This window comes from Leuciscus leuciscus (assembly GCF_965113295.1).
Source record: "Leuciscus leuciscus genome assembly, chromosome: 2".
NCBI lineage: Eukaryota > Metazoa > Chordata > Actinopteri > Cypriniformes > Leuciscidae > Leuciscus > Leuciscus leuciscus.
The window spans coordinates 1,293,226-1,319,580 of NC_138726.1; the positions used below are offsets into that span (position 1 = coordinate 1,293,226).

General features: G+C 39.9%; 1 protein-coding gene across 41 annotated transcripts in view; it reads left to right on the forward strand.

Moving 5' to 3' along the window:
- ank2b (ankyrin 2b, neuronal) overlaps positions 1-26,355 on the forward strand; it is a 191,860-nt gene that overhangs the window by 157,988 nt on the left and 7,517 nt on the right. For 13 of the 41 annotated variants that reach the window (XM_082160841.1, XM_082160835.1, XM_082160873.1 and 10 more), the window contains 14 exons: positions 505-712; positions 1,591-1,611; positions 2,719-2,815; positions 3,358-3,586; positions 3,985-4,110; positions 4,200-4,322; positions 4,790-4,822; positions 5,278-5,299; positions 7,497-12,416; positions 13,044-13,121; positions 14,118-14,249; positions 15,355-15,504; positions 15,635-15,815; positions 15,902-15,977. In XM_082160841.1, coding sequence (XP_082016967.1) covers positions 505-712; positions 1,591-1,611; positions 2,719-2,815; positions 3,358-3,586; positions 3,985-4,110; positions 4,200-4,322; positions 4,790-4,822; positions 5,278-5,299; positions 7,497-12,416; positions 13,044-13,121; positions 14,118-14,249; positions 15,355-15,504; positions 15,635-15,815; positions 15,902-15,977 — 6,396 coding nt within the window. The remainder of the gene's footprint in view (positions 1-504; positions 713-1,590; positions 1,612-2,718; positions 2,816-3,357; positions 3,587-3,984; positions 4,111-4,199; positions 4,323-4,789; positions 4,823-5,277; positions 5,300-7,496; positions 12,417-13,043; positions 13,122-14,117; positions 14,250-15,354; positions 15,505-15,634; positions 15,816-15,901; positions 15,978-26,355) is intronic. The other 28 variants (XM_082160855.1, XM_082160837.1, XM_082160848.1 and 25 more) reach the window with 13 other exon arrangements.

Below are 26,355 nucleotides of genomic sequence, written 5' to 3' on the forward strand. Positions count from 1 at the left end.
ATGTCGAAGTCATTAGTAAACATTGCAAGATATGGCTATGGATGAACACCAGTTGTTTGAAACAGCTTTGGCCGCTACAATGAATGAGTTAGACTTGGCTTTTTCTCTAAAAGAGGAACAGAAGACGGCGCTCGAATCCTTCCTTTGCAAGATGGGCGTTTTTTCTGTTTTGCCGCCCAGATACGGCAAGAGTCTAATCTACCAGTTAGCTCCGCTGGTAGCTAAGCGTATGGGGCTTGTTATGATTGGTCGTAGTGTTATCCAGTTGCGTGCAGTGAGATTTTCAAATGCATGCTTGGTGCCGCCCCTCGAGCTGGCCGATTTTCATTAGTCGATGCCAGAACAATAATCTTTCAGATTTAGCTCTGGATTTCCAGGCTAGCATTTTGTTGCTAACAGTCACAATATTGAAATAGGTTTGACCCGATAGCAGTGAGATGCTTTAAATTATTAATTTGCTTTTTATTATAATTTTATTAATGATTGCCTTTGCTACTTGGCCAGGCTCAACCCATGAGCGTTGATGTAGTGAGGAAGATTTGGGGTAATAAAGCCACATTCAGCCCTATAGTCACTCTGGAACCACGGAGGAGGAAATTCCATAAACCCATAACCATGACCATCCCTGTCCCGAAGAGCTCTGCTGACTCGGGCCTCGGCGGCTTTGGAGGTGGAGATACTCCTACGTTACGTCTGCTATGCAGCATCACAGGTGAGAAAGCACACGGGATATACTCACTTTCACTTTCTATCCAACTTAATATACAGAGACAACCAGGGCTTTAAAAATAAATCCATTCACTCCGAGCAGAATCAGTATTTTAAGGTTTCTGTTCTTGCTTTCCCTCTGAAACATTGCCTTTCTAAAAACGGTTTGATTAGAAGAAAATACCGGTTAATAACACTATTTTTCGTTCTACCTGTTGTTCTTTACATAGCTAGCAGCTTACATTGAAAAATTTGAAGCACTGGTAATCTAGATTTGGTCGTCTGAAAAAGTGTGATCCAATCCTATTTTACTTTGAAAAACCAGCACAAAGTAAAAATGGATTACCTGATCCTGGAGAGCAAAACATGGGATTCCCAAATCTAGATAAATATGATCCAAAATAAAACTTTTTGAACAACTGGGCCTTGGTGATTGATTATTAAAAATAATAATAATAATAATACATTTCCTGATTAGTAGTGATTGTACACTAACCTGCAATTTTTGCTGGTTTCAAAACACACATCATGCTGGATATTACCTGACATTCATTTTCACTTAATGTAATGCTTTAACGGTTGGTGACGTTTCCTCGGAAAAAACTCCTGAGATCCAAGAGCTAATGCCAGTGACTAACCTACGATGACTTGACAGCTAAGCGTGGACATTTCACTCACGTCGCATTTGCATAAGGCAAATTTAAATTCATGATTGGATCACTGCCAAAATAAAATAATAAACAGAATCATATAACAACTTTATTAATCAGTGAAAGTTAATTTTAAAAAAGCATATCTGTTCAGAACAATTAGAATTGATTTCATTTTTGTTTATATTCCTGTTAAAATTTCATTTTGTTTTCATTCCTTGAACCGGTTCAGAACCCTGGAGACAACTATACAGTAAGTAAGCCATTCATAGGTTAAGTGTAATGTAACGGAGGCCAGCTAGTGAGAGCTGTGCATGTAAACCTCACTCGTCTGGCCTCAAGAGGCGCTCTAGCAACTTAGGCTACAGACTGCGGTCCTTAGCATCCTTGTTGGTGCCTGCCTCCCATGCTGGAGACGCCGGTTCAAATCCCGCTCGGAGTTGGTTGAGTACGACCGGTTACATTTGGTGCCGTGACCCGGATGGGAGTGAGGTTTAGGGAGTTGATTGTAACAGAAGCAAGCTAGTGAAAGCTGTGCATGTAAACCTCACTCCCCTGATCTCAAGAGGCGCACTAGCGACCGAGGCTACAGACTGCAGTGTTTAGTGTCCTTGTTAGCGCACCCACCTCCCATGCCGGAGATGCAGGTTCTAATCCCGCTCTGATTAGATTTGGTGCCATGACCCGGATGGGAGTGAGGTTAAGGGGGGTGAGTGTAACAGAAGCAAGCTAGTAAGAGCTGTGCATGTATACCTCATTCACCTGGCCTCAAGAGGCGCACTAGCGACTGAGGCTACAGACTGTGGTCTTTAGCATCCTTGTTAGCGCATCCACCTCCCATGCCGGAGACGCAGGTTCTTAATCCTGCTGGGAGTGGGTTGAGTAGGACCGGTTACATTTGGTGCCGTGACCCGGACGGGAGTGAGATTTAGGGGGTGAGTGTAATTGAGACCAGGTAAACCTCACTCCCCTGGCCTCAAGAGGCACGCTAGTGACTGAGGCAACAGACTGTGGTCTTTAGCATCCTTGTTAGCGCGCCTGCCTCCCATGCTGGAGATGCCGGTTCTAATCCCGCTCTGAGTGGGTGGAGTAGAACTGGAGAGGTTACAGTAACACGAGTGACATGAGTATTCTGCCCCCAATTAAATGCTTAGTTGTTTCCTCACAAAGTCAGTTTTTTACAGCATACTGAAGCCCCTCCTCTAGTGACATCTATTTAAAACTGCATTGCACTGTATTGGGCAGGAGAATTAAATAATTGACAAGGACAAGTGAACATGAACTTTCAAAATAAAAGACATTTGCTGTAGTCAACAACATTTTTGTATTTTATAACCAAAACCGTTTCTTCCATGTATAGGTGGGACCACTCCTGCTCAATGGGAGGATATCACTGGGACTACACCATTAACCTTCACCAATGACTCTGTGTCTTTTACCACAAATGTGTCTGCCAGGTATATTCTCTAGAAGCAACAGGAGAGTATATGTTTTGAATGATGAATTTTCCCTTTGTAAAGCCCAAATATACTTCAGTGTTTACGCGTACGCTTGGGTGCGCTACCGTACATGTGACGCAAATTTAGTCTTCACCAAATTTAGTCTACATAGTCTGTACGCTCAGCGTGCACATGCCCCTTGAACTTTTTTTTGCACTAAATTGTTTTGTCCACGAGGGGGCAACACTGGCCCCTGACCGTTGATTCACACTCGAAAAAGAGGCCCAACAACAACAGACGCCTGCACTGATGAATGCTTGTGTGAGGGGTTAAGAAATACCTACAACTCTAGTTTAAAAAAGTACAAAGACATTTTTATCAGTCATAACTTATGAAGAGAAATAATGCAGAGACTGGATGAGGAGGAAACTATGCGTTTGACTGTGAGGATACGCTAGAGTTCGCGTCGAAACTGAAGTATACTTTGGGTGAATGGGCCAATCCTGGTTGAAGCTCACACATAAGTTAAGCACCAATATCTCCCATATTTTCCTCATCAGATTCTGGCTGATAGACTGCAGGCAAGTACAGGAGTCGGTGAACTTCGCCACTCAGGTGTATCGTGAGATCATCTGTGTACCCTACATGGCCAAATTCGTCATCTTTGCCAAAACGCATGACCCTATTGAGGCTCGATTGCGCTGTTTCTGTATGACTGATGATAAAATGGATAAAACTCTGGAGCAGCAAGAGAACTTCACAGAAGTGGCACGTAGCCGAGATGTGGAGGTGAGTAATGGACAGGCCTTGCTCATCCAAATATCGAAAGCTAAGAATTCTGAGTGGGTATTGCTGCAATAGATTCCTGTTCATATACGGCGCCCAATCAGCTCTAGTTATAAAATAGAGTTTGATTTCTCTGCTTACCTCCGCATCTGGAGGTATCACTTGCTTTGTGTTGCGTCTTTAGGCATTCTCCTCTGTTGTGTCGTTTCTCTGAAAGAGGTTCCCAAGGTTTTAATAAAGCCATCAGTGCCTGATTTATTCTAAGATCCTACATCCTGAATGTATGCATAAATGCATAACCGCATAAATGTAAATCCTATCAGAATTTGTAGTCTTAACTATTAATAATTGAGAAATATTTCCGCTGTGGAACTGACATAATTGAATGGGTTGCATTCTAGGTATTAGAAGGAAAACCAATATATGCAGACTGCTTTGGAAACCTGGTTCCCCTAACAAAAAGTGGCCAGCATCATGTCTTCAGCTTCTATGCCTTTAAAGAGAACCGACTGGCTCTTTTCATCAAAGTAAGTCAACTATGCATTCATATATCTGAAGAATTATAAGAGGATCCATATACAGACATTTAACTGCACACTTGGCAAATCACTTGTAGATTCGAGACAACGCTCAAGAGCCTTGTGGGCGCTTGTCCTTCACAAAAGAGCCCAGATCTTATAGGACTTTGACCCATGGTGCAATATGCAATCTAAACATCAGCCTGCCAGCTTACTCAAAGGTAAGTTCATGCAAAATGCATTGTCCAACAAAATTTCATTTTTATGTTGTCCGCTTTTATGGCAGGTTTGCATGTATTCTTACATTCATTTTGTTGCCATGAAATGATTGCTTTATACCACAATATCTGCATAGGTTTACAGTTGAAGAAACACTCAGTTGAATGAGTCAATTACACAACTTATTGCTGTGGATATTTGGAAGGCCTCATTTTACAGCCATCTTTTCCTTCTATTTGTTTCCCTTTTTAAAAACATTTTTGAATCAACAGCTGATAAATGCTTTTATGCATTTCTGTTGCACCTAACCCGTCACACCACGCCTCGCTGGCTGGCCTCAGACATGTTGTGTTGCTCTGAAAACTGCTTAGCCTGCTCTCTCTGTCCCCTTCTGTCTTTCTTCTACCTCTGTCCATCTCTCTATCATCTGGTGCTCTCGTCCTCTTTTGCTGCTTCTTGCTCCTCAAAGGAATCAGATTCAGAACAAGATCCTGATGAGGAGGTAACCGCCATTTTGCACTTTAATTAACAAAAGATCCTTTGCTTTCCTCCATTATCTCAGTTCAAAACTCAGTCCAGTCCCACTGGGTTTAATTATTATTATTATTATTATTATTATTATTACAGAGATAAGTTGTTGTGTGAACAGTAATAATGAGAAAATGTGTTTCAAAACCCTTAGAATTTCATGAATGGCTCCATAGATGTATTGTTTTGTTTATTTGATTGTTTGTTTGTTTTAGAAGCCACTCATGCAGGAAATACAGATATTTCCAAATGGTTTACACATATTTTCTCATAACTGTATATTGTTTGGTGTATAGCTGTATCAAATGATGTGGGGTCAAATAGCTTGAAGAAAGAAAGTAAATTGGCAATGTTAAGCAAACAAAATGTATGTCTGTTCATTCAGTGCATGTATACAATTGAATTTTCTTCACCTTTTTTTCTTTACAGACGAGCCGAACACTTGAGAAATGTAAGATATCGAGTTAAATTAATTTAAATATGTTGTGTTATACCAGACACTTTTCCATTGAACTTACTAACTGAGAATGTCACCACTGTAAAATAACTTACAAAGCATGATTTTAACATTCTATAAAATAATCTTGTGTCTGAGTGAGTTAACTATTGATATGTTAGAGATGTAACGGTACACAAAATTTACGGTCCCATTTATTGCGGTCCCATTCCAATCCGTTCTGTCCATTTGACTCGTTCATTGAAGTCTGGTAAACATAGACTTGCTTGCTGTCAGGACAATCATTTATGTGAAATGGAAATATTTGCGTGAATCTGTAACATTTACAGGTAAGTATACAATTGTAAGATGTAAAACAACAAGCCCTGTTGCTTTATGATTTAGTTTGAAGCGCAAAACGGAGTTTGAAATTACGTTTCGTAGAAAAAGATTAAAACACTATTTCGAACCGAAATAACTTTTTTTGTACCGTTACACCCCTAATATAAATATATTAATGTTTTATTCTGATCAGTTTATGAATCTTGATAGAAAAAAACGTTTTTGAATGTCTCTTAATCTCTTTGCACATAATGTGAATTTCATTCATACTGTGGTGATGTTTGTTTTCAACTGTTTTAGATCCCTTCTCCCTTCATTAAACACAATAACAATCTGCAAAGCAAATTATGATTCCCATCCAAATCTGTAGTAATCACTCTCCTTAGTACCTTTTTTTGGTGCCCCTGCATTTTTACACATAAACAAAGTGTACTTGTACGCCAGCCCAGTAAGAGGATTCCCTCTCTTTATCTGTGAATGTACAAAACATTAATAATATAAACCTGTGTTTAAACTAGTCAATGCCCTTTTTTGTAGCTATGTGGCTTCATCAGTTGGATATTAACATTGCATAGTTTGCTTACTATTGCTTTAGAGAATATTTCAATCACCACACTATGTAATGTAACCTTTAAGTATAGTTCTTACATTAAGCTAATATTCAGGTGTAAGTATGAATTAGAATCCAAATCTATTACTACATCAAACTTACTACACACTAACAAGTTTACCAAATTTACCATGGAATTAACATTTGAATGCTGTCTTGTGTGTATGAATTTTTTCAGTACTGATCTTTGTTTAACATTGTTTACATTGCCACTACTAATATGAAAAATTATTATTTCAATATTTTACATTCAGTTCACTGTCTGAAAATGTGTGCAAAAACCAAGCAGCTTGTCACTGGGGCAGTACCCTTAAAATGACAACTTTGTACCTAATCTACTCATTAAAGGTGCTTTTTAGTACCTTAGAGTAGTAATATGTACCCTTTACTATATGAACTTTTATGGGCAAATAAGGTACAAAGATGTCCCTTTAAGGCAGGGTTTCTCAAACTCAGTCCTGGAGGGCCACTGTCCTGCACAGTTTAGCTCCAACCCTGATCAAACACACCTAGCTGTGAGTTTCTAGTGATCCTGAAGACATTGATTAGTTTGCTCAGGTGTGTTTGATCAGGGTTGGAGCTAAACTGTGCAGGACAGTGGCCCTCCAGGACCGAGTTTGAGAAACCCTGCTTTAAGGGAACTGCCCCCATGACATGCTGTTAAAAATGTTTGCAGATGTTTTTCAGAGAGTGTATGTTGTTTTTTCAAATGCCTTTATTTTCACATTCATTCAGTTTTAGTTGCATATCACTGGCTTTCTTTAAAAAAACATTAAAGACTTATTTTTTATGAGTTCATTTTTATTGAGTTCTCTCCTGAATTCTCTCTTTCTCTCTTTTGTCTTCTTCTTCTGTAGACATGAGTTATAAATATTGAGCAATGTCTACTTTGTGTTACTGTTTTTCACTATATGTCCCAGTGTTTGGGTTGGCTTATTTTTGTCTCCCTTTTAAATATCACTTTAGTTTGTCTTTTTGTTTGTGTGAGTGCGCTGTTGAACCAAATGTGAATAAACAAGTTTCCTGCTTATTCTTCCATTGTCTTTAAGATTTGGTTAGTATTTGCTTTGCAGTTGTTATTCCCCCATAAGTCCAGTAGACTCTCCACTCATCCTCCCATACTCCACTTACCTTTTTTTGTCATCTTGATGCCTTCTGGTCCTTGAAGCTCTGAATTGATCCCTTATGTCCTTTTCCAATCTCTGTCCCTTTAATTTAAATTTTGGTTAATTTGCTCCTTAAATGTCATCCAAATGGAAGATGATGAAGACACTGAAACAACTGAAACGTCATTCCTGAAAACACACTTGATCCGAGACTCCCCTGCGCTTGCAAGTCCAGATTTACTCTCTGAAGTGTCAGAGATGAAACAAGACCTTATCAAAATGACTGCTATTCTGACCACTGATTCCTCAGAGAAAGCGGGTCCTATGCAAGGGGATTATTTAGATAAGGGGGTGGAGGAGGTGTCAGCAGAGCCTTTTGAGATAATGGAAAAAGTCAAAGAGGATTTGGAGAAAGTTAGTGAAATTCTGAGAAGTGGAACATTTGACAAGGAAGAGTCTGCAAAAACAGAGAGTCGTCCATATAGGAAGGATGAGGGGTGGGTTCTCCTGACAGAAAGTGAAATTGAAGAGGCCAAAATGATGGCTGCCTTTGAATCTCAAGAATCACTTCTAAAGGAAGTTAGAGTCAACAGAGGATCACAGAGACCAAAGGGTGCTAGGGACTGGTCTGGCATGGACACTGTTTCCACTGGTGGAGTTAAGGAATACTTATTGGATGTGCCTGAAACATCTATGCCTGCATCCCATGAGACTCCATCACAGCAACGGTTCACTGAGGTTGTTCTGCGCAGAGGTGGTCGAAAAATAGTCCCTACAGTGGCAAAAGACACTAAAGCCCATACAACAGAAGTAAAAAAGCCAGTAAGGAGGAAAGGGCCTCATGGACACACAGAAGAAACCCAATCAATAAGCACAAAAGAAAGTAACGAAGGGGATGCCTTACTACCTGTACCTGGAGACCAAAAAAAGTCTCCTGTATCACCAGTGGTTGAGGAGACACCAATTGGTTCCATTAAAGAGAAAGTTAAGGCTCTTCAAAAGAAAGTAGAGGAAGAACAAAAAGGTCATAAAAAACAGACAGGCCAAAAACCTCCAAATAAAGCAACAGAAGGCAAAGCATCTTCTGTTGTCAAAGACCAGAAAACATCAGGCCTGAAAAAACTAACTTCTTCACCCCAAAAACAGTCTCCTTCTAGGTCACCAAAGCCTGAGCCTGGAAGTCTAGAAGAAACCATGTCTGTAAGAGAACTAATGAGAGCATTTCAAACTGGCCAAGACCCCTCAAAAAGAAAGTCTGGCCTCTTTGAGCACAAAGGATCTTCCAAAGCAGAACACACAACAGCGAGTAAACCCGAGGCTATACTCACAAAGTCACAATGTCTTCCCCGAGCACCCTCACAAGAAGAAGGGTCTTCTGATGTTTTAAAGCCTGAAGATCACCATGAAGAAAAAGAAGTCACAATTAGTCCACACATAAAACACTCTAAAGACTTTGAAGAAGATACAAAAGAAAGGCAGAAGAGTGGCGAGAGTGTGATTTCTGGAAAAGAGTCAGCAGTTCCCTCCACTCACTCAAGCGTGACAACAACTATTCCTCAAAATTTGTCAAAACATGGCAGAGATCTTTTGCCTGATAATGGTACAGAGAACAATGCATTTGATGACAGCCCTGACAGTGTTAAACATGAAGCATTGGTCAACTCACCCAGTGCTAGTCTTGCTGAAGTGGAAGCCCCATTGAGTTCTGAGGAAAGTTACAAACATGAGGGCATGGCCGAGACTCCAGAAACAAGCCCCGAGGGCCTCCCATTATCACCAAAAAAACCAGCTCAGTCTATACTTGCTAAGTCCTCAAAATCAGTAGCAGTCACCCCTAAGGTCAAGACAAGTAAAATATCTGTTTCCTTTTCTACTGAGATGAAGGCAACTAATGAACAGACATCTGAGGCTACAATTCATCATCCAGCACTGAGCAAAGCAGTGGATGAGCCAACAAAAAGTGAGTCCATGTCTATTCCTCATAGGAATAGGGGGGTGAACTTTGGGGATGAAAAAACTTCTGTTGATAAGGACATTGTTTCTGTGTCATCCAAGCCACCTAAATCTCGGAAACTGACTAAAAGAGCATCTGAAACACTAGAGAGTTTTTTGAGCGATGAGGAATCCTTTGATGATCAACCAACCTCTTCTGACTTTCTGACCTCAAGGGCAGCTACACAGGATCATGGTGGTTTAGTGCTGCCTCTTAGACACCAAGATTCAGAGACCCTTAGTCCAGTAGCTGATGACTCTTTTACCATTAGCCACAAAGACTCTTTAGAAGGTAGTCCTGTGATGGAAGACAACTCTTCCCATAGAACCCCAGACTCTATTGAGCCTAGTCCAACAAATGAATCCCCATGCTGTGACTCTTTAGAAAACAGCCCCGTAGAGATGAAAACCAACCTGACTTTTCCACCTACAGTAGAACAACCCAGTGTGACCACAGGCCCCCTGACATCCTCCAAAGCCCCTGAAATCCCCCCAGAGAGTTTGCGTAGTAGATTGCTCAAAGAACAGGAGGGTAATGCAGACGATGACAGTTGCGAGCAGACGTCCCTGATGACAAGTTCGGGTAAGAGTCCTCTCTCCCCTGACACACCAAGTTCTGAAGAGGTAAGTTATGAGGTCAATCCCAAAACCCCAGACCCCATGGTCCTGATTGTTCCCTTTAAGCCATCAGTAATCCCAGAGGAGACAGTAGAAGATGATGAGTTGAAGTGTGGCCTGACACAGAGGACAATTACTCCAGAGGAAGAGATGTTTAAAATGGCTGCCAAAATAAAAACATTTGATGAAATGGAACAAGATGAAAAAGACAAAAAGGACAATAGAAAAGATAGTGAATCTTCTCAGACATTGGTATCGTCTGATGCAGGAGATGCGAGCATCAAACTGTTTGCGCTTACATCCAAATATGAAACATCCTCTGTGGATGATGTTGGGTTTACTGAACTCAACCAAGCATCAGAGATAGCACGGTCTGTTGAACCGATCATTAAAGTACAACCTCCCTCTCCTTTTCCAGCAGGTATACGTAAGAGCCCCCAAACATCTGAGGACATTCAACATACCATGGCCCACAGTGCAGCATCTTCAGCTGAATCAGCAATGAGGAGACCTCAGTCTGTCTCAGAAAAGCATAACATAAAACCACACCTTCAAGAATCTCATAGTGAGAAATTTGAGGACAAAGAATATGTTGATTCAGAATTAGTACAGTTGAATAAAACTGCCTCTAACAGCAACAATCTGGCTGAAAATATAACTGATGAACAAAAAGAGCAAAGCTTAAAAAGATCCAAAGGAAATCAAGAAACTTACAGTGATGAAATGCAGAATGAGGCAGCCAATTACCAAAATGTTGATTACATATTGCCTAGTCAGGAAGAGTCTAATGTAACAGATGAGATTAAAGGTGATTACATGAGGCATACAGGGACATCTTATGTTGATATTTGTAGTGGCAGCCTAGATATTAATTCTATTCCAATTATTATTGGACAAACAAGAGAAACATTTAAACCAGAAATATGTATTTATGATGACACAGAGGAAGATGATGCTGAGGAGGAACCTCCTAAGACTGAATCTAGAGGAGTTACAGCAAAAGCAGAGACAGACGCCTGGAATTCAGTGCGAGAAGATGATGATGCATTTGCAGCAAGAGTCAAAGAAGAAGAGCAAAAGGTCTTGGGTCTGGTTGTAGATCGGCCTTCCCAAGGAGCAACTCCAGACACAACACCAGCAAGGACACCAACTGAGGAGGGTACACCAACAAGTGAACAGAATCCTTTCCTCTTCCAAGAGGGAAAACTTTTTGAGATGACAAGAAGTGGTGCGATAGACATGACAAAAAGGAGTTACGAGGAGGAAGGCTTTGCATTTTACCAAATAGAGCAACCCATTGAAGAAGGCATAGCTGAAGAAGGAGTGAATGGGCCTGGTAGAGCATCCAGTGATGCTGAGAATGAGGTTGGTTGTAACCTCTCTTTGCAGATAAAACCAGAGGAGGGTAATGACCTTTCTAATGAGCCTGCAGATTTATCTGTACATTCTCCTACTGAGGTTAATCTGGCTGCAGCTACAAAGTCAGATGTTATAAAGTCTAAAACCTCAACCAAAACCTCAGAGAAGGACCAAACAATACCAGAAACAGCAGAGATTAAATCAGACAAAGTAATGAGTGAGGGACATGTAATATCTGATCCTGCTTACTCTGATATGGTCATAGTCAATGTTCAGACAGCAGTGTCAACTATTACTAGATCAGTTCATTCCCAACAGGACCAAGAGTTCTCAGATTTCCCCCCAGATGATCAGCACTCAGTTATAGAACAAACCAAAATCCCAGAAAAGACAGAATCTAAAAGTAAACTTGTCTCTAAAAGTGCAGCCTCTCTATCATCTAAGACTAGAAAAGATATGCCAACCTCCAAAGAGGAGGAGAAACCAAAATCCCGAATCCCTGTTAAGGCCAGCTCCCTCAAGTCTGAATGTGTAGAACTTTCCAAGGATAAGAAGTCGAAGTTGCCCGTAAAACCTCAAACAAGGAGAAAATCTGACACAGAGACAGGCCCATCCATAACCTCCAGTTTAACAAAGTCTTCCAAAGCCAAGAGCTTCTGTGAAAGCGATTCCACCAAGAAACCAACCAAAAAGGACCAGAGACGTTCAACAAGCACTGACCTATCCAGCACAACTAAGACACTTCCTTCAAGACTACCAGTCAGGGGAAAGCCTGGTCAGCCAATTCAATCTTCCACACCAGCAAAACAAAAAAAGGCCCTGCCCACGGACACAAGCAAACAGTCTATTGCATTTTTCGAAGAGATTAGCCATGAGGCAGCTAAGGTAGTGGAGAGTTTGGCTCAGGCAGAGAAAGACAAACAGGAGGCTGCTGCCTTATCTAATGATGAAAGCAGCACCATCAATGCCTCAGTAATAGAACGTGAACCTTTGCTTGACATGCAAATGCCTTTCCCTGAGGATTCCTTGGTCATTAGGCCCAGATGGGACAACCCTGTTGAGACGCAGATGGAACGAATCCCTGCTGATAAAGTCAGAAGTCAAGGTATCCCCCATCTCTTGGGGCACATTATCTCTTTCTCATCTGCCTCAGCACCTCAGTGATGAAAGTGCTGCTTCTCTGTTTTGTAACTAATGCTTCTCTTTGTGGTGCTTCTTTGATGTATGGGCTATGTTTGTGACTGTCTCTTTTCCTTTTATCTGACATAAGTCTCAAGATTTAAATAAAACCCGATGCAGTGTTGAGTATTTATGTAATGTTTTTTTGCCAGTATATTCACTGACTGCATATAGGTCTATGACAAAATTAATTCAACTTAAAACATCAGTTGTGAGGTGCAGTTGATATTACAATTTTTATAATGTTCACAAATTCTGGGACAGTTATTCATAGTATTCATTCATGATTGATATTTTACCTTGTCTTTGCTCAAGGATTGAAACTAATCTGATAATGGTTTCTGTAGCATATTTGCTTAGAAATGTTGATTAAATAATAGATAATTAAATATATAAGTATAATTAAATATATATATTTTTTTTTTTTTACATGAGAAAGCCAGTGACCTTATTTAACTTAGATGTAACGTAAACGTAAACAATTATTTGTATTGACTTCTAGTATTAGATTTGTGTGCTTATATGTCTTTTGCTGCTTTGCTGGAATTTGCAGTAGATCCACAGGATGAGGCTGACAGGAAAGAAGGGCGCCTGGCTGTAATAGCAGACCACCTTGGATTCAGCTGGTCAGGTAAGCTGCTAACCTCTATACCAATGGTTCCCTAACTGGCTGCCACAGAGCACTTGTTGCTGCGATGACTCATACCCCTTTTCCACCAAGGCAGTGCTGGTGCCGGTTCGGAGCTGGTGCCTACTCGCGAACCAGATCTTTGTGTTCCGACAGCCAAAGAACCGGTTCTTGGCCAGGAAAATTGGTTCCAAAGTGGCACCAACTCTTTGCTGGACTAGAACCGTTCTTTTACCACGCCATGCTTACGTCGGGGGCTGGAGGCGGGGTTATTGTCGAACTTCTTCTCGAACGTAACCTCCGTCTATAGTAATCCAGACGAGCAGCACAAATGTGTTATAAACGTCTTCTTCTGACCCCGATATAGGATCACAAAGCCAGGAGAAACATTTGCAGAAAGACGATCTAGTCCGCCATTGTAATTGTTATGCTTGAAGTTGGCGCAAGCATTTCTGGGAAAGCTAAGACGTATGGCAACGTACACAGTGACGTAACGACGTCGTTCGCTGGGCTCTCTAGTCAGTGGATAAACAAACAGGTTCTGAAAAGGTTCGCAAGTTGAACCAACTTTGAACCAGCACCAGTTCCGAACCAGTTCTTTTTTGGTGGAAAAGGGGTATATGAGTGCTACTTACAGAACCTTTGTCATTACATTAGTTCAGTTAACTGTGACTGTGAGCAGAGAGCTTAGATATTGACAGAGCTAGACAGAAAATGTACATATAAACTACAAAGATGCTCCTTGTTTTTTTTTATTTTTAATTTGGGAACCTCTGCTCTTATAAGGTACAGTACTTGGTTAAAATGGTAGAGTTGGGATACATGTAATGATTGCATTTATTTGAAATAGTTGTCATGCCTACTTTTTTATAATTGTAAATCGTATCTATTTCAACACGTATTGCATTGCAGTCATATGGGCACGTTTGTTTCATACGGATACTTTGTTGTCTTGAATTAAATGTATGACTCATTACCGATGTGATTTTATTCAAACAGAATTGGCTCAAGAGCTTGAATTCAGTGAGAAACAGATCAATCAAATAAGAAATGAGAATCCAAATTCTCTACAAGACCAAAGCCATGCACTCATAAGGCTATGGAAAGAAAGAGAGGGCAAAAATGCTACAGGTAAGATCTGCTGATCATGTGTTTTCCTGTAGTTTGAATGAATTTGCATTGGTCTATTCACCGGATATACTGAACACTATTAAATCAAAGATCAGTACACTTTAAATAATTATTTATTTAAACCAATGCCACCACCAATGTCCCTGCTGACAAATCCAGCACTGTTGATCACCAGCATAAGGTGTTTTGAATGCTGAAATTCATTCTGGTTTATGCTGGTTTATGCTGTAATTTTTTCAGCTCACTTTGCTTAAAGGCAGAAATTCATCTAAACTAAATAAATGTACTTCAATTACATTTAAAAACCTGGCATCATGGAACATTTTTTGGGGTAAAAATTTTTTTCCACAATTGAGCAAGTACATTAGAAAAAAACAGTGTCCAAAAAAGAGTTGTTGCCTAGAATTTGAAATAATCATCTAGTTTGTGATGAACATTAGACAATTCTAAACTGCAATCCTTTTTGACCTCTGTGGAATCATCAAAACCTTGAACTACAGAGAGTCTGCAATTAAAAAGAATAAGCGACATAGCCAGTGTAAAATAAGATCCAAACCACAGCGGCAGAAATGATACTTACAGTACTAGTTCAGAAGACATGTTTCCCCTTTTTTTGGAATATCTTGATGCTGTTTTGGTGCAGCATGACAAATCTACTCTGAAATGATCACCAGTAACCATTGGATAACCATTATATTCATCCACGCTGAAGAGTAGTGCCAAAACACAACTGATGTAAAATAAATACTATTTATATTAAAAAATATATATATAAAATGCAACTTTGTTTAAATTTTATGGAAAAAGAGAGACCAAAGTTCTGCAGTGCAGCTTTAATTATCTTCTCCTTTTTGGCACATTACTTGCCATTGTTGTAAACTGATGGATTAAATGAGGAAATGCGTGCTATGATATTTTAGTGATCAGGCATATAATTTTCGGTAAAAAATCTTAGTGTAGTGTAGTGATGCTCATTACATGCACAGTACAAATTATGATATTATGACATCACTCACTCAGAAGGGGATCACTCGCATTGTACATATCTAGTTTTGTGTTGCATTCTATTTGACAAAAGTATATATAACACCTCTCCACTTAACAGCAGAGAACACTTTGATGAAGACACTTACAAAAATAAATCGAATGGACATTGTGCATCTCATTGAAACAAAAATTATCCAGTCCAGTCAAGACCAATCATCACACACCTATGCAGAAATTGAGCAAACCATATCATTGGATCATAGTGAAGGTATGTATGATGACAATATCTTGAAGCATATTAGGTGGGTGTTTATTTGTTTATAAAATATTCTTATTCCTCACTTTACAGAAGATGATGATTCACAATTGTACAACCGAATCTATATTGGCCTTTGCAGGTTTTTCAGCGCTACAGGAGGACATGGACAGCCCCAGGCCGGGCCGGCGAACAGAGGTCACTCAAAGAGGGTCAGAACTTGGGCCTCTGGTGGCATCTGTTGAGGATCTCTCCTGCAATCTGTCTTCCCTCAATGATTCACAGAAAGAGAGGTTGTTGATAGACAAGGAAATGGGTTCAGAGTAAGTTCATTCTCTTCCTGTCCTATACAATTGAAAATGTATTAAAAGTATATTAAGTAATTTAAATTTGATTCTGTATTTGTCAGGGTGGTCGGAGCCTCAACACATAGTTTTTTTGAAATGGCTGGACTGCGGCAACAATTCCCAGGCACTATCAAACAAGTAAGTCCTCTCTTTACCCTGTACAAAACTGTTCCCTGGAGACTACAGTCTCACGTTTCTGACACAGTTTACAAAGGTGGTACTATTCCCAACGAACCATCAAGCAATATACATGAAACTGTGGATGATCCTCTCCAAGAGTTAGGAGCAACTGGGGGTCAGTTTATCCCAGTCTCCACCCAACAGGATGATGAACACAATGTTCCACCCATAAATTCAATGGAAAGGTACAAACTGAGTCAGAGACAATCAACCCTGTCAGATTTTGGGCACACACTCTTGGAATCAGAGGATGTTGAATCAGATTTCAGTGAGTTGAATGTGGAACTCAAGCAAGATTCTGAAGATTATATTACCTCACATGTCTCCAGTACAATTAATTCCTTTACATCTCCATCAAGTGAAAAGTCGGAAACTGTATCTACATCACCAATTAAATATGAGGCTGCACTTTCAAAGAAACCAAGTCAAAGTGAGGAGTATATAAAGCGCCACGTTGAGGAAGTTTCTGACAGATTCTATAGAACCCTTTTTGGTGAAAGTTACGTTTCACTCCAAAAGAGTGCAACTGCAGAGACCTATAAGTCCCCTGAAAACGAGATTTCTTTTGTGGAAGAAGTGAATTGTAGAGAGTCTGAAGAGTCTTCAGATGTTTCCAAAAATATTGATGTCAACCAATCAATCAGCTTCACAGAATTGTCTACTGAAGGAGTACAAGGCTTAGCTCAAGCAATTTCCAGTCCTCCTCAACAACTTAGCATGTCTGCTGCACTTGAAAGTGGCAACACAGAGAGGATTACCACCCCTACACATAACCAAATGTCACTTGATTCAGTAACTGAGCAGCCACAAATATTATCACTTCCAATAACTGATTCTGGTTCTTCAGAAGCAAGAGTTGAAATAACCATACCAAAAACTCTAACCAAACAAACCGATGCTAAATTCACAAACACTAAATATACCATCTCTAGCTCAGTAGAAGTTGTGACGTATAGACCTCTTACACCGGTATCTTTAACATCCCAAGTTGAGCTAAGATCACCAGAGTTTGAGTATGTTGACAACTTTGGAATGACTTCATCTGAAAATAGATCATCATCACCAGAATCAGTGGTCTCCTTGCCTTTAGACTCACCAATACCATTTGATTATAGACCATCTTCACCAGACTCCTGCATATTAATGGCGGAATTAAGAGTTTCTTCACCTGAATCTGTAACTTCACTGAATGACTGCACTCTTCTCTCTGTTGACTCTCCATTGCCTGATTTTAGGCCAGCTACACCTTTGCCAACTGCTTTTGAAAATGACACACCTGAATTTACAATAAATGTTGAAGAATACAAAACATTCCCTGCATCTGGTGAAAAAATGGTCCCTCTTGCAGGATTTACAGAAGATACACCAGGAGCATCTTATTTGCTGGTGACTGATGACACAGAAAGACCAATTTCACCTGGTTCTGCAATTTTCTACCGATCATTATCGCCTGAATCAAATAGATCTTGGTCTCCTGTGTCCATCAGTTCTGACATTTCAGATAAGGAACTATCCACAGAGATGCGTTTTGAAAGCCATACTCCATCTCCTTATTTATTCTTGACTGAAATAAGACGATCATCTCCAGAATCAATAGCATCTGTAAATGAATATAGAGTACTTTCCCCTGATTCCCCAATACCTTTTTTTGCAATAGACGTGCAAAATGACTCTTCAGCACTCATGACAGGATATAGATCACCATCATTTCAGTCTGAAGTTTCAGACATAGACTGTGATCTGATATCTTTAGAGTGTCTAGTTGGAAGTCGACCATCATCCCCTGAATCAACTGTATCTTTTAATGAGCAGAGATGCCTCTCTCCTGATTCTCCTCTTCCCAGCTTTACTCAAACAGTGTTGGAGTGTTTCATACCTGCTGAAGTGTATAGATATGATTCAGATGAGTCAGGCCTCTCAGACAATGAAAACAAAACAGTATCAGAAGTACAACCTGAAACCCGACTATCATCTCCTGAATCATTTACATCGATAAATGAGCACAGACCCCTTTCACCGGATTCACCTGTACCTGTATATAGAACCACATTGAACTTTAATTTAATCACATTTCAGAGCCTTAGAGACTCATCTCCTGAATTAGAAACATCTGACATTGAATATTCACAGTGTGAGCCCTTGCTTTGCGAACCAAGATCAGAATCCCCAGAATCTTTCATTTTAGAGCCTGAAGATGTTCCTTTGTCCAAGGTTATAGTAGAAAGTGTTACTTTTGATGGTGAGCCAATAGAGGAATCATATTCTCAAAAAATATTTGCTATCGAGCCCACTGTATCACTATACAATGAGGAACAAAGTACGAGTGAATTGCCAAAACCACAGTATAGTGTTATGTCCAAAGCTATGTTTAGTAATCGTATTGCTAAGATATTTGATCCACACTACAAGGTCAAGACATTCTGCTCCAAGTTTGTTTCAGGAGATGTTTCAGAAAAAGCTGAGTCAATAACTTCAGCTGTTGGAAAAGCTAAAGTTTTACATGATCCACAAGAAATATACCCATCTGCTAAAGAATCCAAAATTCATGATTCTTTTGAACAAAACCCATCTGTCAAGTGTACAGTGAATAATCAGGATTTACCTCAGAGACAACTGAATTTTGAAAGTCCAGCAATGTTCCAATGTGAATGCAAACCACTTTCATCTGAGTCACTTGATCAATTTAGACCCATATCTCCAGAATCTCTTGTGCTGGATGACACACTTGAAGCAACTGAGTGTAGACCATTGTCTCCTGAATCAATAGCATCAGTTAATGAGTTCAGACCACTATCTCCTGACTCACCTGTAACTGAATTCAGTGGATTTTTCTCTCAGAGTACCTTTCCAGTAACAGGTCGTAGATCATGTTCACCTCATTCTCTGTCCTCGGAGAATACAGAAAATGAACTGTACTTTGAAGACCTGTTCACTCTAGAAAATAGTTTCAGGGCATCCACACCAGCATCAGACGCCTCAGTGAATGAGTTTAGATTGCTCTCACCAGACTCACCAGTGCCACAATATTTCACAGCAGCCTTTGAATCAATTGCTGTAAATGATTTTAGCTCCTTGTCCCCTGAATCTACAATGTCGGAGCATGAACATGAACTAGATCTTTTTACTCCATTGGCTTCTCTAGAAGCAATTGATGAACACAGACCTATTTCCCCTGATTTCCCCATATTTGCACCAGATTCTCCAATACCTCAGTATTACTCTTCTCACTTTGAACTTACAACAGTAACAATTTACAGGTCCTCATCCCCTGAATCAATGCAATCAGATACAGATATACATACCATTTTATTTGATGACATGATTGATCGTAGAACATCCTCTCTGGAGTCAATTACATTGGATAATGAAAACAGATCTCTGTCCCCTGATTCACCTATTCCTGATTTCACACCGGCCACACACACATGTATTATGCCATTTACAGGTTCCCGGCCAAATTCCCCAGAATTACTCAGTTTGGATGTTGAAAATTACTTGTGTCATTCTGACCTTAATCCAGAGCAAAGATCTGACTCTCCTCAATCTATATTATCAGAAACTGAGATTAGACCCCTGTCCCCTGATTCACCTGTACCTCAATTCAGTTCATTATTCATTCAGAGCAATTTGCCAGTGACAGGATCTAGATCATGTTCACCTCAATCGCTATGTTCAGAGACTACAGAATATGAGTCTTACCTTGAATTGGCAACAATAGAGTATCGACCAGATTCCCCAGATTCAATTTTATCAGATACTGACAATAGACCACTTTCCCCAGACTCCTTGCCTGAATGGAGACCCATGTCACCTGAATCTGCCATGCTTTTGGAAGACATTAGAGGGTCTTCTCCACAGTCAAATGGGTCCATAAATGAATGTAGACCCCTATCTCCAGACTCACCTACCCCACAGTATTTTCCAGCAGTCTTTCAATCAATTTCTGTAACAGATTATAGGTCCTCATCCCCTGAATCTGCATTATCAGAGGAAGAATGGGAATTAAATGTTTTTACCCAAGATTCTTCTGCAGAATCAACAGAATCTATAAATGAAGAGAGGTCCGACTCTAGATCTTTATCTCCTGATTCTCCAATATATCAATATTATACCAATCAGTTTGAACCAACAATAGTATCAGGTTACTTATCACTATCGCCTGAATCAACACTATCAGAAATAGATATGCAGACAGATGTATTTGATGACTTTGTGATTGACCTTAGAAGGTACTCATCTGAGTCAATCACATCAATTAATGAAAACAGACCTCTGTCCCCTGATTCACCTATTCCTGATTTCACACCGGCCACGCACACATGTATCATGCCATTTAATGGCTCCCGACCAACCTCTCCAGAATCAGTCAGTTTGAGTCTTGAAAATGAATTTTGTCCTTCTGACCTTAATCTAGAGCAAAGATCTGACTCTCCTCAGTCTATATTATCAGAAACTGAGATTAGACCCCTGTCCCCTGATTCACCTGTACCTCAATTCAGTTCATTATTCATTCAGAGTACTTTGCCAGTAATAGGATCTAGATCATGTTCACCTCAATCGCTGTGCTCAGAGAATACAGAATATGAACTTTGCCTTGAAGAATGGCTAACTATAGATAATCGACCAGATTCCCCAGATTCAATTTTATCAGATACTGACAATAGACCACTTTCCCCAGACTCCTTGCCTGAATGGAGACACATGTCACCTGAATCTGCCATGCTTTTGGAAGACATTAGAGGGTCTTCTCCACAGTCAAATGGGTCCATAAATGAATGTAGACCCCTATCTCCAGACTCACCTACCCCACAGTATTTTCCAGCAGTCTTTCAATCAATTTCTGTAACAGATTATAGGTCCTCATCCCCTGAATCTGCATTATCAGAGGAAGAATGGGAATTAAATGTTTTTACCCAAGATTCTTCTGCAGAATCAACAGAATCTATAAATGAAGAGAGGTCCAACTCTAGATCTTTATCTCCTGATTCTCCAATATATCAATATTATACCAATCAGTTTGAACCAACAATAGTATCAGGTTACTTATCACTATCGCCTGAATCAACACTATCAGAAATAGATATGCAGACAGATGTATTTGATGACTTTGTGATTGACCTTAGAAGGTACTCATCTGAGTCAATCACATCAATTAATGAAAACAGACCTCTGTCCCCTGATTCACCTATTCCTGATTTCACACCAGCCACGCACACATGTATCATGCCATTTAATGGCTCCCGACCAACCTCTCCAGAATCAGTCAGTTTGAGTCTTGAAAATGAATTTTGTCCTTCTGACCTTAATCTAGAGCAAAGATCTGACTCTCCTCAGTCTATATTATCAGAAACTGAGATTAGACCCCTGTCCCCTGATTCACCTGTACCTCAGTTCAGTTCATTATTCATTCAGAGTAGTTTGCCAGCAACAGGATCTAGATCATGTTCACCTCAATCGCTGTGCTCAGAGAATACAGAATATGAACTTTGCCTTGAAGAATGGCTAACTATAGATAATCGACCAGATTCCCCCGAATCAATTTTATCAGATACTGACAATAGACCACTATCCCCAGACTCCTTGCCTGAATGGAGACCCATGTCACCTGAATCTGCCATGCTTTTGGAAGACATTAGAGGGTCTTCTCCACAGTCAAATGGGTCCATAAATGAATGTAGACCCCTATCTCCAGACTCACCTACCCCACAGTATTTTCCAGCAGTCTTTCAATCAATTTCTGTAACAGATTATAGGTCCTCATCCCCTGAATCTGCATTATCAGAGGAAGAATGGGAATTCAATGTTTTTACCCAAGATTCTTCTGCAGAATCAACAGAATCTATAAATGAAGAGAGGTCCGACTCTAGATCTTTATCTCCTGATTCTCCAATATATCAATATTATACCAATCAGTTTGAACCAACAATAGTATCAGGTTACTTATCACTATCGCCTGAATCAACACTATCAGATATAGATATGCAGACAGATGTATTTGATGACTTTGTGATTGACCTTAGAAGGTACTCATCTGAGTCAATCACATCAATTAATGAAAACAGACCTCTGTCCCCTGATTCACCTATTCCTGATTTCACACCAGCCATGCACACATGTATCATGCCATTTACGGGTTCCCGACCAACCTCTCCAGAATCAGTCAGTTTGGATCTTGAAAATGACTTGTGTCATTCTGACCTTAATCTAGAGCAAAGATCTGACTCTCCTCAGTCTATATTATCAGAAACTGAGATTAGACCCCTGTCCCCTGATTCACCTGTACCTCAATTCAGTTCATTATTCATTCAGAGTAGTTTGCCAGCAACAGGATCTAGATCATGTTCACCTCAATCGCTGTGCTCAGAGAATACAGAATATGAACTTTGCCTTGAAGAATGGCTAACTATAGATAATCGACCAGATTCCCCTGAGTCAATTTTATCAGATTCTGACAATAGACCACTTTCCCCAGACTCCTTGCCTGAATGGAGACCCATGTCACCTGAATCTGCCATGCTTTTGGAAGACATTAGAGGGTCTTCTCCACAGTCAAATGGGTCCATAAATGAATGTAGACCCCTATCTCCAGACTCACCTACACCACAGTATTTTCCAGCAGTCTTTCAATCAATTTCTGTGACAGATTATAGGTCCTCATCCCCTGAATCTGCATTATCAGAGGAAGAATGGGAATTAAATGTTTTTACCCAAGATTCTTCTGCAGAATCAACAGAATCTATAAATGAAGAGAGATCCGGCTCTAGATCTTTATCTCCTGATTCTCCAATATTTCAATATTATACCAATCAGTTTGAGCCAACAATAGTATCAGGTTACATATCACTATCGCCTGAATCAATACTATCAGAAATAGATATGCAGACAGATGTATTTGATGACTTTGTGATTGACCTTAGAAGGTCTTCATCTGAGTCAATCACATCAATTAATGAAAACAGACCTCTGTCCCCTGATTCACCTATTCCTGATTTCACACCGGCCACGCACACATTTATCATGCCATTTACGGGTTCCCGACCAACCTCTCCAGAATCAGTCAGTTTGGATCTTGAAAATGAATTGTGTCATTCTGACCTTAATCCAGAGCAAAGATCTGACTCTCCTCAGTCTATAATATCAGAAACTGATATTAGACCCCTGTCCCCTGATTCACCTGTACCTCAATTCAGTTCATTATTCGCTCAGAGTAGTTTGCCAATGACAGGATCTAGATCATGTTCACCTCAATCGCTGTGTTCAGAGACTACAGAATACAAAAGTTACTTTGAAGACCTGTTCACTACTGGATCCATATTATCAGAATTTGATAGAAGCACAGATGTATTTAATGATTCAATGATTGATCTTAGATTGTCTTCACCTGACTCACTGACATCGGTCAATGAAAGCAGACCACTGTCCCCTGATTCACCTGTTCCTTACTTCACGCCACTAACATTCACATTTATCATACCAGAATCAGATTCTCAGTCAACTTCTCCAGTCTCTTTGGATGTCGAAAATGAATTCTATCTGTCAGACCTCAGTACAGAGCAAAGACCTGACTCTCCTGAATCAGTAATATCAGAAATTGAGCATAGACCACTCTCCCCTGATTCAGTAAGTGATTACAGGCCAATGTCACCTATGTCAATGGTAGATCGAGCATCTCCAGAATCCTTTATATCATTGGAAGAGTGTAGACCATTATCGCCAGACTCACCAGTTCCACAGTTCTCTTGTATACATAAAATATCAGCAATGAATTTATACCGATCAGAGTCTTCTGAGTCACTATCATCAGACGCAGACATTGAGCTTTGGGTTTTTGCACATCAAACTACTGAACAGAGAACATCCTCACCTGAATCAATCATGTCCTTGAATGAAAAAAGACCATTATCACCAGACTCACCTGTTTATGACTTCAAACCATCAGTGTATGTAAATGTCACCCAAAAAGCCACATACAGGTCATCCTCCCTAGAATCAATTGTGTCTGATGTAGAATTTGACACGGCAAGCTTTGCATCTGAGGGAAATACATGGACTGAATATAGACCATTGTCTCCTGAGTCAGGTAAAATATCTCCCTTGGATCAGAGTCATTTAGAAATAGAATACAACCAGACTGTTGATCAAAGCCATCAATCACTTGGACAAGAAGTATCCAATTCTATGACATATCTGTCATTACAGAGCACTGTCAGAATGGAGCCTCAGTATAAACTTGTGTACAAAGCTGTACCCTTGTCATTAATCTCCCAATTGTATGATCCTCAATATAGAGGTGAAACTTTCTGTTCAAAACCAGGTGTGTTTGAGTATGCTGGATGTAAAAAGGAGATTTGTAAGACTTTTGAATGCAGTTCTGAAACACCTGTTAATGCAGAATCCTTTGATTTATTTGGAAAAAATCGAGCACTTTCCACAGATTCTTTGTTTTACTGTACAAGTTTACGTCCATTTCTAATGGACAATTCAGATAGGAGAGCATCCTCACCAGAATCATATACATCCATGAATGAGTACAGACCGCTCTCTCCTGATTCACCAGTTCCTGAGCACAGACTTTCATTGCCATCTGCAGAGTTTTTGGCTGAAAGTCGGCCCTCATCTCCTGAGACGACATTCTCATTGAATGAATTTCGAAGTCTTTCACCTGATTCACCTATACCTGAATACTCAACATCATCACCAGTTCCAAATGAACAATCTAGTGTGACACTCAAGCAGCACAAATCCATTTTTACTCCACTGTCCCCTTCATTGTGTAACGATCAGAGTTCTGATATGGACTCAGTGTTTCCTGAATCATTCTCATCATGGTATCCATTGTCACAATGGATCATGTCTTTAAACAGACCTTTATCATCTATCTCTGATATTTCAGATACAGATTCTAGATCCTTATCACCTGAGATGTACTTTCATGAAACAGAATTGCGAAACCCATCGCCTGAAGCTGCAACATTAGAAACAGAACTAACTGAAACGGTTACTCCAGAACCTTTCGTTTTTGAGGCAATTTATCAACCTGAATCTCCTGAATCAGTGATTGAATCTGAATATGAGGAGTTTTATGAGAATTTGAATTATTTGTCATTTTCTGACATTGATGAGATTACGAAAGATCTATCTGTCCTCAAAGATGATTCTGCCTTGCTGAATCTAGTGACATTTGAACAATGCACAGCACAAATCAAGTCTCCACCTGAAACAGAGGGGCTTCGAACTGTTGAGTGTTCATTCGATGAGGAGCTAAAACCAACCCCATCTCATGATATAGCCTTAGAGCAAGCACAGAAGGACACAGAAAGTGTAACAAAGACAATTTCTTACTGTGAAGAAAGGGTTGTAATCACCGCAACAGGTGCATCTGCAAAAGATCAAACTAGCAAAGGCCTCATAATCCATAAAAGAGATGACAATCAACACATCGAAAGTTCACAGCAACAAAAAGATGATCTAGGACATGATTCAAGAAAACTAGCCCCTCAAGACGCCAAAAAAGGGGTAAGAGATTGAGCATGCAGCTGTGAATCTTGTGTAATTATCACAATGTATGAACTAAGAGGAATGCAGTGTCGTATCTGCCCTGAAACACGGAATTTCACAATTCTGGATCTACTAACAAATCAAGACTAAATAGACAACTGTAGAGCAAGCATGTAGTTTTAGCAGTGTTGAGAAAATTGTCAATTCTGAGAATGGAAATGGCATGATTGAATCTTAGCCTAAGAGCAGTGGTGGCCAATCCTGTTCCTGGAGATTTACCCAGATCTAGCCCTCATCAAACACATCTCTCTGTAATTATCAAGTGCTCCTGAAGATCGTAATTAGCTGGTTCATTTGTGTTTGATCAGAGTTGGAGCTGAGCTTTGCAGGAAGGTTGATCTCCAGGAACAGGATTGGGAAAGACATCCGTATTTTGCGTCGGATGTTAATGCATGTTAATCTTTTCTATCTTTCCATGCAACAAAATCTATTGCGTTTGTGTGATGTAATTATTACATATTGGGAGAAACATTGTTTTCTTCCCTTTCATTTTGCACAGGAAAATGTCTCAATAGACATTCATTCAGAGCCTCAAGTGAAAGATTTAAGTTCCATTTCAAAAAGTTTAGAGCCTCAAATAAAGTCGACAGCATCCTTATTGACCAGTGAATCATCGAAAGAGTCACATCTAGCCACATGTGTCCCCAATATACCTGAGCAGATCAGATCTCAACCAGTCTTTGACTTGGAGGCCCACAAATCATCACCTAAAGAGCCTAAAGCATCAAATGTATTGCAAGAAGTAAATTCTTTTCAGTTTTATCTCAAAGACTCTCAC